The sequence below is a fragment of the Tigriopus californicus genome, chromosome 12 (genome assembly GCF_007210705.1).
Source record: "Tigriopus californicus strain San Diego chromosome 12, Tcal_SD_v2.1, whole genome shotgun sequence".
In the NCBI taxonomy this organism is placed as follows: Eukaryota; Metazoa; Arthropoda; class Copepoda; order Harpacticoida; family Harpacticidae; genus Tigriopus; species Tigriopus californicus.
The window spans coordinates 2,758,688-2,774,264 of record NC_081451.1 but is presented as its reverse complement, the minus strand read 5'-3'; the positions used below and the strand labels follow the sequence as shown (position 1 = coordinate 2,774,264).

Below are 15,577 nucleotides of genomic sequence, written 5' to 3'. Positions count from 1 at the left end.
GAGGGGTAAAAGAGCACGTCCGCCATTCAAGGCGTCAGCTGACAAGCTGTTATAATTATCGCGGACTCAAAATTTAGGGGGGAGGTGTAGTATTGCTTATATATAATGCTGTGTATACGTGGCGCCTTATGTATAATGCAGCGTACATTTTCCCTCTCTCAGCTGATACGAAAAATACACACACACACTTGTTCTCGTTTCCATCACCCATGTCTCTTCTTCGTCCTCCGTCCTCATTGAGGCCACGCCTCCATCTTCTACAAAGCTTGGTTTTGCATCATTCCTAATGTATATAGATAAACTTTCCCGTTTCCGAAACCTTCCACCCATCGGCAAAGTTTCCAAAAGTTACGGAGAACTTAAAAATGAAAGGCAATCACAAACCACATGTGGCATACTAACAATAAATTTGGTCACTTTCTGAATTAGGCCGCTGGAAGTCTACACGTTTCTTAATAGAAAATGGCGGGACTTTTCGAAAACATGTTGTTATCTTAAAATCGAAAAAAGCTCTAAAATTATCGAGTACCTAATGAAAATCTGTCTTGTTTGAAGGCCGCTGGTTATAAGCTTTTCAACTTTGGGGCTCGTTTTCATTGTGTAGAATTCGTATATGTTATCTGTCTCTATATATGAAATTGATGCACGGTATTGCTCGGGCTTGGTAACCTCAGCTGAAGAGAATAGACACAAGGATTTTGGATTCACGAAAGACTCGTCTATTCCACTATTTTCCGCTTAACCGCTCCTTCTGTATCTTTCAACCTCACACATTGAGAGCATCATGAGATCTTTTTTTTAGGCAAATTGAAAACTGTGTGCTGGAACTGCATATGAGTCTACTCGTCAACTTCAAACCACGGCAATAACTACAGCAACTTCCTTTTCCGCGCCACTACTTGCCGTTGAGGATTGTCAAGATGTACGTATTTGCCATTGCTCCTATTTGTGAAGGTTGCGGCCTCTCTGATCATTCGCGAAACAAATGTCCGGTTCTTGACGTCACTTATCATGTTTGCGGTAAAGGAGTACATATTGCTTGCGTCTGCCGTGCTCGCCAAAATACAGGATGGGTGCATGGTCACTCCCCTCGCCGTGATCAAGACCGTGGTCGCTCTCCTCGTCAAAATCAAAATGCACGTCAGTTCCGTGATGTGACACCTTCTCATTTGCGGGCTCATAGCCCTAGTTCAGCTCGTCTATCAGCCATATCCATCTCAGCTCCTTCTCCTCCGCGGGTCTCTTTGCTGTATTGTTTCCCAACAGGTCCAGTGATTACCTTGGACGCTATTGCGGATACAGGAGCCGCTCGCACGGTAATTCATGATCATTCATTACCCCCAGGCGTTATCCATGCCATTTCGAACCCGTCTTTTGGCTGCAATTGGATCACATCTCCATAATGCGGGCACGGTCTCTTTTCATGCCTCTGCCGCCGGATGCTCAGAGGCACTTATTCACGCAGTCATATTGCCTGACTTGTCAGGAACCCCACTCATCAGTTGGCAAGACCTTTTGGCGCTGAACCTTTACCAACTGCTTTTCCGTCTGTCTCTACGTCACTAGCTGAGGCACTTGTGAGCAATGATGATGGGGATGGGGATGAATTTTTTGATTGTGCAACGGATCATAAAGAAGTGGTTTCACGTTTTGCGGATGTTTTGCAGCCTGACGTTTTTGTGGATGCCGTTTCCTTGATGCCTAATGATACATTGGACTCCATCAAGGCGGATTATACTGTTGTTTTGTGCTCCTCCTTAGGTGATGCCTCTGGCACAATAAAAGGGAAACCGATGACTGTTGAATTGGACCCTACATTCAAGTGCGACTGTGTCAAGTTACAACAGCTCAGCAGGTCCCCATTCATTTTCAAGCACCAGCAGACAAATTAACGGACGAACTACTCTCCGTTGTTGTTATTGTTCCTTGTCCAGAACCTACTACTTGGACTTCACCAGCACATTTTGTTGGAAAACCTGGAACCAATAAGGTATGACTTGTTACGGATTACCGCGTTCTCAATAAGGCAGTGAGGCCACCCATTGAATTCTACCCCTGATCTTGTGCGTCAGGTGCATTCAGGTTTGCGATGGTTTGCGAAATTGGATGCCATACATGGTTATTTCCAAGTGCCTTTGGATGAGGAGTCTTTATTTCTTACAGCTTTCTTCCTCCCTCAAGGCAAACATCGGTATACTGCAGTACCAATGGGCCTCAACTCCCGCTCAGACCACTTTCACATTCGAACCGATGCTGCTGCTGCCGGTCTTCCGTGGCTGATGAAGATAGTAGACGATATATTGGTCGAGGCTCCGGCTGAAGAAGAGCTTTACTCTCGTCTGTGAATTGTGTTCGACCAATGTAGTGCGTTTAGAATCAAACTTTCTCTTCAGAAATTGGCTGTGGGTCAGGTTATAAAATTTGGGGGTTTCATTGTAAGCCCCGATGGTATTCGCCCTGACCCAGCTAAGATTGCTCCTATTAAATATTTTCCATAACCCGATTTCGTAACAGAGTTGAGATCCTTCCTTGGGTTACCAAACCAGCTCGGTTCTTTTCTTCCCGATCTTACCCACACCACAGTTCATATGAGAGAGTTACTGCCATCTTGTCCCCGGTCGAGGCCACCACCCCCAGCATCATCACACTGGCCGGAATTTTGGTCTTGGTCACGTTGCGGATGCTGGCCTGGTCCTTGCTGAAGCAGATGATGCGGTCATTTTGTTTGTTGAAGACCGGATCGACCGTGAAGGTATTTTCGTCCAAGAAGAAGATGACCCAATCGCCGTGATGTTTGAGGTCATTCAGAAGGCGTCCACAACGCTGTACACGGACTTCTTGATGACCTTTGCTGAGGAGAGGCCATTCAACTTCCCTCAGGGACTTTCCTCCAGCGGACTTGACCACCTTGGACACCGTGGAGGTGCTCACGCCTTTCTTCTTGGTCATCATGGACATGGGCATGTCCGGCTTGGCCTTGAAGGCATTCATCACGGCCTCTGGGGTCAACTTGGTTGGCCTTCCACTCTTGGGCTTGTCCTTGAGGTCGTCTCCAACTGCCAGACGATTCCTGGTGCGGCAGACAGTGGCCTTGCTCACATTGGCCAAGGCTATAATGGCCTTGGTGGAGTGCCCGGCGCGGATGAGGGCAGCCACTTCAATCCTTTTGGCCTCCATCGCACACGAAAGTTATCAAAATGAAATTGTTTTTCTGGCGTTTTTTTAAGATAAATATTTGGCGGTGAATTTCTTGAATTGGCGCTTTTGGGGGGTCCTCTGGCGTTGTTAGCCTGTAGCGACCTGGCAGCACTGACATAAATGACAATAAAAGAAAGAAGGACGAAACATCAACATCATGGTCTAGGGTTCTTGACGATTACTGTTTCATCATGATGTTTCACGATAATGATTTCATAAAGCACGCAAAAAGTCCCAAAGGCAAGAAATAATCGAAGAAGTTTTGAAGTTTGTAGGGTTAAACCTTTTATGACCTCGTTTGCCACACTCTTGACACATATGATGGAGGGCTCATTTGGTCGTATGACATCTTGGGCTCCAACCCAAAGGATATAGATAAGACACATTTTCAGAACAGCCTCTTTTTTGGCAAGATCGAGGCCTCCACATTGTCCACACACTTAAAAAAATCCGGATGTATATCCTTGGACAAATGTATGGTGTAGTTGAGCGGTCTAAGGGGCAGCGCAAACAAGGCAACAAACTTCCCCATAATTGTTGTGGGCTCAAACCTCGGTTCCCGGAAGGTAACGTTTTACGAAACGCATTTGATATTGTAAGTTTTCAAAAGCATTCATGAGCTTTGTCCCAACCCAGGATTTAGGGTCAATTGTAGTGACCGTAGAGGCTTAACGTGCAATTTGAGAGCACCTTCTAGCCCTCCACAATCCTGGCTAGTTCGAATAATCAAGTCTAGAAGAGTATCTGAATGAGAGGTTGCGTGACAAAGGAAGGAGATATTCCAATATCAGGGATCAATAAAGATTCTTATTCGAGGCTAAAAACAAGTGATTACTTGTATGCGTTCTTGGCCGTCTTTTATGGCGCAGTAGGGGGTGACTGCCACGCCCATCGCGGGACACGCCACCCTTTTTTGAAGGTTTAAGGGGAATGGCAGTCGAATTACCTGTTTGATATGTAAAGAAGGCGGCACAAAGAACGGGAAATGCTGTGACAAAGATCATGTCGACGAGAAATGTGAGACCACGGGGAGCTCCTCAGGGGGACGGCCGAAGGGAAGACGAACCTGAGGGTCACTTCTTTCAGTGATTTGAACAGGAAGCAAAAGAGGGGGAGCTCGCAAGACTACAGCACTGTACGTGGATGCAGCGGTGACTGGGCCGGGTCGACCGTGGGGTGTCCAAGGTGCTAGAGGAGACATCAATGCCTGGATGGTTGGGGAGGACAGGTGGACATGGTGACCCAGATGGAGGAAGGATTGTAGTCACATCAACAACATCTAGTCAATCCTCCTAGTCACCAAATCAATCTACTCTAGTCATCTATTCATTTACCTTTTATGTGCATGTTTATCTAGTAAGTTGTTTGGAACAAATCTAGTCACTCGTGGTAAACGAGTTAAGCAGCCACTTGATCATCAAAGGTTTGACCTTAAAAACTTTAAAACTTCTTTTACGTGCTTAATAGTCATGGGATCAAATAAATTTCAAAATAAGGAGTGCTAAAAAGCTAGGAAAGTCAAAAACATCAGCCGTTTCCAACGTAACGTACAGAGTTAGGTTTGACCAAAAATGTAACGCTGGTTTGAACGAAGAAAAATCAGGATTACTTTTTTGACTACCTAGCGGGTTTCCAATCTTACGCTACGTCTGTCACATGCCACTGAAAATGTAAATTGGTAGCCCTAGTCGCCACCTCCTGTAATGATTTATTTGATCCCATCAGTAGTCTTACCACTTCTTTGGCCTTGGGTGCCTAGCGCCTTGAGAAGAACAGTCATTGAATCCATCAACGCCACCGCCCATCCTGGGCTCGGGCTGGTCGGCAATTCCTCCATTGGCATTTTGTTTGGCACAGAATGAATCAAGACGTCACCCGATGGACCAGCGAATGTATGGATTGCCAACAAGCTACAATCACCCACTATACCTGAGCTCCCATTGCGCACATGAAGGTGCCATCAGAACGCTTTCAGGTGATTCATTTGGACATTGTTGGGCCTTTAGAAATGTTTCAAGGTCAACGATACGTCATGACCATCATCGACCAATTTACCAGGTGGCGGAAAGCCATTTCCATGGCCGATATCTTGGCTTTATCATGCACGGGGGCCTCCTCTTTGGTTGGATTTGTCGGTTTGGTTTACCTGAAACCATTATCACTGATAAAGGAGCCCAATTCACCTCCATTCTGCAGAGTTATCCAAAATGCTTGGAGTGCAACTGCATCACACCTCTGCCTACCATCCTTAATCCAATGGATAGATCGAACGATTCTATAGCTAATTACAAGACGCCAAATTTCGTTTGAGGCATTCGGAATTTCGTTTCAATCGCCCAACAATGTGCTTGAATGTTGGCGACATTATTGCACCTTAATCAAGGTAACACAGACATGTTCCTTGCGTTTCAGTTGTGTTTCCACCACATGGACGAAAACTTTACCTTGAGCCCCATTTTCACCCTGTTCCGAGTATCGGAAACGGTTATTTATTGATCATCTATATTTGTACAATGTATTTGTAGTTAGATTTCTCTCAGTGTTGTCGATAGTTTTTCCACTAATGCAGCAGTTGCTTCAACCCGCTACAAACGTCCAGACGTGTTTTCTTGGGCTCGTCGACTGACGCTCTGTACATGGTCCTTTGAGTCACTCAGGGGGTCTGTTTTTGGTGACCATCTCTACATATTGCGAACAGTGTGTGACACTAGCACAGAGAATGAGTCGCATCTTTATGTTCCTCGTTACCATCCCTAAAATCCAAGACAAATGGCTTCAACATTTGTTGCCAAGCCACACCTGAACCTCACCCTAATCATGGGATTGAGGGGAAGCTTTTAAGGGGTCGTATTTTTTGACCTCAAGCTCTTTGTTTGTTACACCAAGCCTTATCCTTCAACCAACTTTGCCACAATAAGCCAATAAAATTGTGGCGTCGTATGATTCAGCATATTTGGAAGAACAAAGAAAAAACAGTCTTACTGTCCAGGCTCTTGCATATGGGTCGAAGGCCTCACAACAAAAATAAGTTGAATATTTTACTTCAGCGAAAAATGGAGTCCAAGTCCACACCCAGTGTACCTTTGGTCGCACTTGGGGAGCTGAAGCAAAAGGCGTTAGTATGCCCAAGGGGGCTACACCAGGTTCCTTCAAAAGGCTACAACGTTAGTCAACCATAGTGATGCCTCCAAATCGGATGACTCCGATCAATCAGCTACGACCGCCAGTTTGGGGCGGATTTTAACCTCTGCAAAGGATGCTCTTGGCAAACTAAATCAGTGTGCCATGGAGGTTTTTCTCCACACGTCCAAGGAGGAGGATCGGGATTACATTGATGAGCGAGTGCACAATAAAATGCACTGCAAATTCATATGTGACACCACACCCGAACCCTCGACAATGTCGGCCTTGGCCACCAATAAGGATGCTCCTTTGGCACTGCCGTCTTCTCAACATGTAACATCATATCCGACCTACAAATCTTCTCACCGAGATTTGTGCATCTCGGTTGCCACATATGTTTTCAATGATGCCGGTGACAAAGCTAAAGTGCAGGCCATCTTAGACTGGCATTGAAAATGACAATGATTACTTAAGATTCATGTGGACACCTTCACCAAATGGATCCACCAAATTACTTCATATGTTACCACTTACTTTTGGGGTAGTGTCCTCGCCTTTTCAGGCCATTTGGGTTGTTCAGGGACTTGCCAAAAGAATTCAAGAAACGTACCCATTAGCTGCAAGGGCTGTTAAACGGATGAATGTTGACGACCTTGCCACTGGGTCTTCGGACACGGCAAGTGCCAAAAGGCTGGCTGACAACATATTTGCTCTTTTCAATATGGCCAGCATGAAAACGCACAAATGGCTATCCAATGAACCAGAGGTTGTCAGGGACATCCCACCAGAACTTAGTTTGAATCACATGCCAGCAAAGTTTTAGGAGTCCCATATGAGTAATTCATTCCTAGTTTGCTTCGTTGTCCTGTATCTCAGGACAAGATTGCATACCCTTTCAGTTTTCTTCTTTTCCTTGGTCTCTTAATTTTGGTGCTCATTGATAGGTCCTCTGCATTCATGGCGGAATCTATTTATGGAAAAATCAGCAAAGAGGAAAAAAGTGTTTGGACTTGGTACTAGCAAGGAAGGATCCTTCCGAAGTCAATAAGCCGTTCATCACAGAGGCTTTAGTTGTTTAGGTCAATCAAACCAGGGTGCTGCTTGAATAACAGTCTTGCCCAGTGGTTGAGAAGTCGACTGATTTGACCAATGTATAGGTTGAAGTAGTAGATCCTCTTGAAATAGAGCAGGAAAAGACAGTTGTAGAGAAAACAGTCTGTCTTATTTACCGGAAGCAGCCTTGTCCTGATGAACAAAAAGGCTGTTGGTTTCAACTTAGTTTTGTAGTCAAGGCACTCAATGCCTTGAGTGATTTGAGAGACGCCTCTTTTTCCAAGATGGAAAGCCTTAAGAGTTCTCGCTTTCCACCCTGCATGCCTTGGCTGTTCTTACAAAGTTCTGGACCTCTTCCCCAGCTGTTGTCTCTTGGGTGCGAGGTTTTCGTCGCGATGCATTGGCACGTCCAGGTACAGAAGGGCTCGGTGGACCATCAACCACTGGGAGAATGCCAGGAGAATCTCCAACTGGTTGCAATGCAAGAGCATCACTGCTGGCTCCTCAATGGTGGACAATCTCCCTTGCGCGCCCTTGTTCATCTAACGAATTGTCCCGTCCAGAGTTCTCTCCCTCTCCACAATCATAAGGATTGGGTATGGTAAAGGTCCTCCCAGTAGCGTCGACTATTTCTTGGCTCAAATCATCGATTTCGCCAGTCTTAAACTGAAGAAGACTTTTTAAACTACATGTCGATTCTTGCAATTATTTCTTATGCAACATCATACCATGGTCGACTTAGCTTGGGAATATTTCCTTCTTGCATGATAAGCCATATTTCTCCATTTGGTTTGGATTTGAGGCCCGGTGAAAGGTTTACTGGACACTGCTGAGAATTTATTTGCCACCTCCTCCTAAATAGCTTGAGTTTGTTTGCTAGTTCGCCCGTGATTCCCAGCAAATTCTTCAAGCTTGTGTTCTTGGACAAGCTTAAGGACTTACCGCCCTTTTTCCGAATCACCAAATCCAGAATACGCGTCCGCCATACTAGAAATTTCAATAGCCTTGTTGAATTCAACTTGAAAAAAAAACCTGAAATATCAATTACCTGTGTACCTTGTCTTGTCCACAAATTGAAGGGCCAGAAAATTATGTCATTCTCAAGCAAATCACTCGTCTTTTAAAGGTTGCCATTAGTCGTCTCAGGAGTCTCATTCGTCTCAGGCAGTTGTCTCACCCGTCTCATGCAAGTGTCTTATTTTTTCTGTCCAAGAATCCAAACCATGAAAAATGAGACGGGTGAGATGAGAGGAGACGAGACGAGAAGAGTAAGCTGAGCAACCAAGAATCCAGCTTAATTCTATCAAAATCTTATTTTCAATTAGTGCCTCGCGTCACAAAATGTCCGGAAAAGAAATTGCGTTCCAGGCTAGGCAAGAGCAGTTTATGTAGCAATCTACCGTGCCTCTTCCCGCTTTCTTTGGGCCATGTGACGTTGCAAATAAGGGCCCTTATTGTAACAATGTATAGGCCCCCTTCTGGTTCAACAAGCTCTTTTATGTCAGCTCTCCCATTCACTGGAAATGAGTTGGATGAGGCAGCTTGCTCGAAGGTTTTCTTTGAATGGGACTTTGATTTTCCTGCTAGCATTGTAGAGTGGGAGGCTAGTCCCGATGGGTATATTCCCATTTCGAAATCAACATCTCAGTCGTTCAAAAAAGTGGAAGAATTTGCAATCTTGCGTAATTTCTCCCAGCGTGTTGGTGAAGCCACCAGAGTGAATAGCGTTCTAAGTGGGATTCTTGGATACGGTCATCTACTCTCCTCTTGTCTCACCCGTCTCACCACAGTGGTCAAAATGCCTTATCAAGTATTGAGAGAAATACGCAAATCCATCTTAACTGTCTCCTACCTCGCAAAAACCATAACAAGTAATTTTGACCTTATTGATTTATTGAATTATGGCTCAAATTTAACGCTCATATGGCGAATAGTGACCAAGATTTGTTTGAATACTTCTGATTGACTTCAAAAGGCTTTTGAACCACTGTGGCAGTCGTCTCAATGGTGAGACGAGAGGGGTAAGCTGATCAACGAATAATCCAGCTCTAGACTTGAGCTGGATTCTTCCATAGGGTCGTCTTCTCTCCACTCGTCTCAGTCTTCTCGTCTCACCCGTTTCACTCGTCTCACCCCTCGTTTTGGAGACGAGTGAAAGGAGAGGATTGCCAAGCCATTCTTGGATCAGTCAGATTGGTCATCCGACCAATCAGAGCACGTGGCCAGCCGTGATCAGCTCTGCAATTGGTCAAGCTTTGTTGGTAAATAAAAGCTGGATATACGTATTGTTAATGCAGGTGACGGCATCCAAATACCACGTCGCCATGTCCATGAACAACGGGCGTCCCCAAGGAATGAGCTAACTGACATCAAATTCCGCAACATATTTGGCTTTTCCAAGGATAACATCCTTTGATTGGTGGATATTTTCCAAGAAGAGCTGAATCTTCAACGTGACAATTGGTCCACCACAATTATGCCTCTTGAGAAATTGCTCATCACTTTGGAGTTTCTGCAGACAAATGGATTTCACCGCAGTGTTGGAATTCAATGGTATGTCTTGAGAAGCCCAAGTGCGGTTTGCACCACAACAAACACCGTGGCCCATGCAATAGCTCGTAGAAGACATGATTTTGTGAGGTTGCCTTCACGAGAGGAAGAGGATGAAATTGCTCAAGACATCTTCACGCAATACCAATATCCATGCGTTAGAGGTCTCATTGACGGATCCCATTTTGATATCGTTTGTCCCTCAAATATATATGGCGATGTCAAGGTTTTCCAATGCAGGTTGTTGATACTTACTGTTGGGTTCAGGATACTTTCTAATCAAATTGTATTTGTGTTTAGAAAGGGGTTTAACAACCTGATGGCAATGTGCAACAGCAGGTATAGGATCCGATTTTTCACCTGCTGGTTTCCAGGATCTGCCCACGACTCCAGAATATTTCGAGAGAGTCCACTCCACAGTATTTTGGAACAAAGCTTTGATCCGCGTTGGCCGCGATTTGTCTTGGGCGATCAGGTTTGTAATTTTTTTTTTTTTGGTTTGGTTTTTCACGGGCTTTTCTAACCGCTACAGGGAATGTAATCCCCAGTACTATTAAAATGAAAGGTTATAATTCGTCTATTTATTGCATTTCAATTTTTATATGATATTTGGTCTACCAACGAATTTGAGTTGGCAGACCGAGCTAGTCCTTGAATGTAGGGTTGATCTGGTATGCTATCTAAAAATTTGTCCAAGTCTGACTTGAAAGATGCTAGCGGATCAACAAGGCCTACGTATTCCCTGCAAATATCAGAGGGAAGCAAATTAAACAATGAAGGAGCCCGAGTAAGAAGAGATGTGGACTTCATTGTTCGAACTAGCCTGGATTCTCGAGGACTTGAAGGTGCTCTCAAAACGCACATTAAGCCTCTACGGTCACCAGCTATGACCCTAAACCCTGGATTGGGACAAAGCTCATGGATACTTTTGAAGACGTACAGTATCCTATACCTTTCGTACCTTCTCTGAACACTGTACAGTCCCAACTTTTTTAGCCTCTCCCAATATGAGAGCTCTCTCAATCCTGTGATGTTCCTAGTGAAACATCTTTGGACTTGCTCGACCTTTTGCAAACCTGCTGAACTCATTGGAGAACTGATCTCCAAGCATGTTAGCCATAGTCTCTACATTGCTAATGGTTTCCCCATCAACCTCAAAAGGCCCAACAGAGTGTTTCATTTTTCTCTTAGAGTTCGCATAAGAGAAAAATGCCTTCGGATTCGACTGAACCACCTTACTCTCAGTTTATAATTGGTCATATTCGATGGAGGCCTTAATCTTACCCTGAACTACGTCCAACTTTTTTTGGAGACTAGCCACAATTACTGGATTTGAGGTGCTCTTCAACCTTTTTGCTAGTTTGCAACTCTTTTTGAACAAAGTCTTTCTATATTTTGAAATTTTTGTCCGTGTTCCACCTATCGGAACACATAACACATTCAGAGATTGCTAAACTGGAGCAAACTTCCTTAAAACTCAAACTAACTTATCAATGGCTGCATCTATGGACGATTCCTGTTTCAGAATTAAAACCAGGTCAATTTCTTCTAATCTTTCTATAATCAACGGCCAATGTTCATCTTTGAACTTGAACATAGCCAAACCGACCTTTTTGACCGGTTTTACTCTAGAGCACTCCGGCTCAGGACTAGCCTCCCACTCTACAACCCTAGCCGGAAAATTAAAGTCCCCTTCAAAGAAAACCTTCAAGCAAACCGACAGTATCCTACCACAACGAACTAAGTTGAAACCAATATTGGTTTGTTCTTCATCTAAGACCCTTGTCCGAAGCCAGGTTTCTGTTATAGAGATGAATGAAATATCTCTTTAAACGGTTAGTACTTCTAAGATCTTAACTTTTGTGCTGTCTTTTTTAGAAATCAGACAATGCACGTTCAAATATAGCCCCTTTATGGGCCTCTCTTTTGACGAACCAAGTTCACAAGATCTTGGACCATCCTCTCCAACCGTAAAAAATCCCTCTTATCAACAAAGCTACGTTCTACTGGAGGCAATGCATGAGCTATTGGGGATGGTTGGGTTTGAGGAATGGGTTGGGCAGCTATATTTGAATAGGAATGTATTTTGGGAATAGGGGTGGGGCAAGGAATATTAGGGAGGAGAGTGTTTATAGGAATAGGGGTGGGGCAAGGAATATTAGGGAGGAGAGTGTTTATAGGAATAGGGGTGGATTGGGTATTGAAGAAAGAGGAGGGAATTGGGAGAGAGGGTGGTGGTATACATATCTTATTATTAGTATTTCTCAAACCTTTATCAAAATCTTCTCTTTTTAGGCTTATCATCTCTCAAAGTACCTGCTGACCCCAATCCGTGAGGATCGCACAAATAGTGAAGCTGACCGGCGATACAATTTTGCCCATCAGTGTACACGACTCAATGTGGAGCCTTGCTTTGGGATCTTAAAGAACAGATTTCCGTATTCGCTTGAAATATTGGACCCGTCTATTTTTTGAATACCATTTTTGAAATCTTTTGTCTCTTTTCTTAGTACATCATGAGGAGTAAGGTGGATAATGTGGCTCTTGTTACAACATCCATCATTTCTCACAACTTCGCTATTAGTTTCAATGAAGACCCTCCTGAGGGAACAGATGAAGATGGTGAGCGAGTTGACCTCCTTCAGTTTGATGTCGTACTAGGAGACGAGGGTGTGGGAAATGCAGCAGACGTGATGCGGCGAAAAGTTATATCAGAATATTTTTAATCATGATTTATTCTGATGAAGAAAATGAAGAAATATAACAAATGTAAAATAAATGCAATGAAGAGGAAATGTGAAGCCAAATAGACAAAATGAAACAAACAATCATTATTGGGGAACAAAGAAAGCAAACAATTTCTCAGCAAAGAAGTTTGTTCCAATTCTTGATCAGTCAAATTGAGTTTTCTTTGAATCTCCACCTTTTTGGCAGTAAATTCAAGCTTGAAAATATTGGCCTTGAATGTTGCCTCTTCTTGTTGGATGGACATCAACGTCTTCCTTTCGGTCTCAAATTCCAATTGTTTTTCTTCAATGTCACGCTTGCACTGGAAATATTAACAAAGTTAACCTCTGAACTATTTCATTTGAGGGATTGGAGCAATACCTTGATTGATTTGAGCGATGCCTCTTTTTCCAAGATGGAAAGCCTATACAGTTCTCTCTTGCTCTCAGATTCTTCCACCCTGCATGCCTTGGCTGTTCTTACAAAGTTCTGGACCTCTTCCCCTGCTGCTGTCTCTTGGGTGCGCTGTTTCCGTCGTGATGAATTGGCACGTCTGGAAACAGAAAGGCTAGTAGGACCATGAACCACAGGGAGAACGCTAGGAGAGTCTCCAGCTGGTTCCAATGCAAAAGCATCACCGCTGGCTCCTTCATTGCGGGCAATCTTACTTTCACTCCCTCATTCATCCATCAAATTGTCCCGTCCAGAGTTATCTCCCTCTCCACAATCATAAGGGATGGGTATGGTAAAGGTCCTTCCAGACAATTTCCAGACAATTTCTTGGCTCAAGTGATCAATTTCGGCATCTTTGGGCTTGGGATCACCGCCAGTCTTAAACTAAGAATTATTTTCATACCATATGGCAATTCTTGCAATCATTATTCTTATGCAATATCATACCATGGTCGCCTTGGCTTGGAAAAATTTCCGTCTTGCACGATAAGCCTATTCCTCCATTTGGTTTGGATTTATTATTATTATTATTATTATCATTACAGAACCACTCAAGACATCAGGTGAGACGTATAAAGAGTATTGGTAAGTGGTGAGAAAGAAAGAAGAGAGGAAACGGGATTTGAGCCCCGGTGAAAGGTTTGGTAGAAACAGCTGATAATTTATTTGCCTCCTCCTCCTAGATAGCTTGAGTTTGCTTGCTAGTCCGTCCATGATGCCCAGCAAATTCTCCAAGCTTGTGTTCCTGGACAAGCTTAAGAAGGTACCAACCTTCTTCCAGATCACCAAATCCGGAATACGCCTCTGCCATACTAGAAAATTCAATATAGGTACTTTTTGAATTGTACTTTAACCTCTAAAGCAGCCTATTATAACAATTACCTGAATTATTTGTCACGTCCACAAATTGAGGGGCCAGAGGGATATGTTATCCTCAAGCAAATCACTCGTCTTATAAAGGTTGCCATTACTCGTCTCATGAGTCTCACTTCCCCCTCTTACCCATCTCATGCAAGTGTCTCAATTTTTTTGAATGGAAGAATCCAACCCATGAAAAATGAGACGGGTGAGATGAGAGGAGACGAGAGGAGACGGGTAAGTTGATCATCCAAGAAACCAGCTGTTTTCTTTTCACGTGTCTTTTTTGCTTTAAACCATACCCATAACTTTGCATTTGAGAAAAATAAATCCTGTAAAAAAAAATGTTTTGACCCTTAAAACCAACTTTCTAGTGATGTTTTTGCCCTGGAAAGAACTGTTTTTCTTTAATTACCAGGGCATTAGTTGTTGCTTAATAAAAGGAACGAATTACAGTTACAATTACTTTGGTCAAAAAAGGAAATCGTTACCCAACCAATACTTGAGAAAATATGTGATGGCGTTACTCGTTACTTTTTCTAAGATTTAGATGACCAATGTTTTATGTTTTCCCCCCATCAAGATTATAATTCTCTAAAGAAATTGTGCTTTTTGTTCTTTTGCTTCAAGCAGTCCTAACGCGTGACAACTGAAAACTTCGTGTCAAAATTTTTCAATAATTAGCATTAGTTTTTGATCTTGACATAATTTTTCCAAATATATTGTTTCATAATGCTTTGAGGAGTCAAGATCGGGACCCTGGATGGAGTAATGATTGTTGAAGGTTTGAAACAATGCCGCAAAAGTCATGATGGAAAACCAGTACTAGACCAAGGTTGTCAAGCCGTAGAAGCTTCCTTGTTAGAAGCCTATGCTTTAAGCCGTCGAAAGGTCGAGGCTTTGGAAATTTGATGCATCATTCTCAAGTCAAAGAAAAATTTTCCTTGCTTGACAAGGAACGGTTTTGTACTTCGATTTTTGAAGCATTTCAATGCGATTCACTGATATTTTGGTTCTCAGTTTGGTCCTCTCCTACAAGTTCCAGGGTTACAAGTGGGACGAATGGTCTGTTTTGTCAAAAATTTGTTTCAGATGGAAATCTTTGAAAATATATTCAGCCATCCGGTGGCCAAACTGCTTGACCAAGTCAATACCATTGTAGGATCTTAAACCAATATGATTACATCTTCAGGAATAGTAACAAGAGTACCGACACTACGATCAAAATACATTTCGATCGATCAGCATTATCTCCCAAACCTCAGTATTTGGAGGCGTAAGCTCGCGAATGAGTGGGAAACTCTAAAAATAAAGGTTATCCAAAACGGCAATTCTCTGTTATTCAGTTTTGAAGTTAGAATGATGTGGTTTGAATAAGTTCTTCACCATCACTAACAGATTTTAATAATCTTCACCGGAAGAAGAATTGGCAAAACGAAAACCTGTACATTCGCCCTCATAAATTGAGCAGTAAACGCCGTCATTTGGAATGGATGTGTGGTTTCCCCCTTAAGAGCACAACTTAGAACGTTGAAGTGATTAAAAGGTCATAAGGGGAACTTGGACGGTATTCATGTCATTAGTGGCAAGTTTTGACGACATTTCAATATGCCAT

The 15,577-nt window shown here is 43.3% G+C and overlaps 1 protein-coding gene and 1 long non-coding RNA gene across 2 annotated transcripts; both read right to left on the bottom strand.

Annotated features, from left to right (window-relative positions):
* Nucleotides 1–2,568: 2,568 nt before the first annotated feature.
* LOC131892185 (uncharacterized) lies at nucleotides 2,569–3,177 on the bottom strand. The gene has a single exon (XM_059241968.1). The coding sequence runs from the start codon at nucleotides 3,175–3,177 to the stop codon at nucleotides 2,569–2,571; it is 609 nt and encodes a 202-aa protein (XP_059097951.1).
* A 10,031-nt stretch (nucleotides 3,178–13,208) lies between these two features.
* On the bottom strand, nucleotides 13,209–14,110 carry LOC131891698 (uncharacterized). Its single transcript, XR_009374453.1, has 3 exons — nucleotides 13,987–14,110; nucleotides 13,552–13,916; nucleotides 13,209–13,488 (listed from the first exon to the last, which is right to left on the bottom strand). It is a non-coding gene; the product is annotated as an uncharacterized LOC131891698 (long non-coding RNA).
* Nucleotides 14,111–15,577: the final 1,467 nt, after the last annotated feature.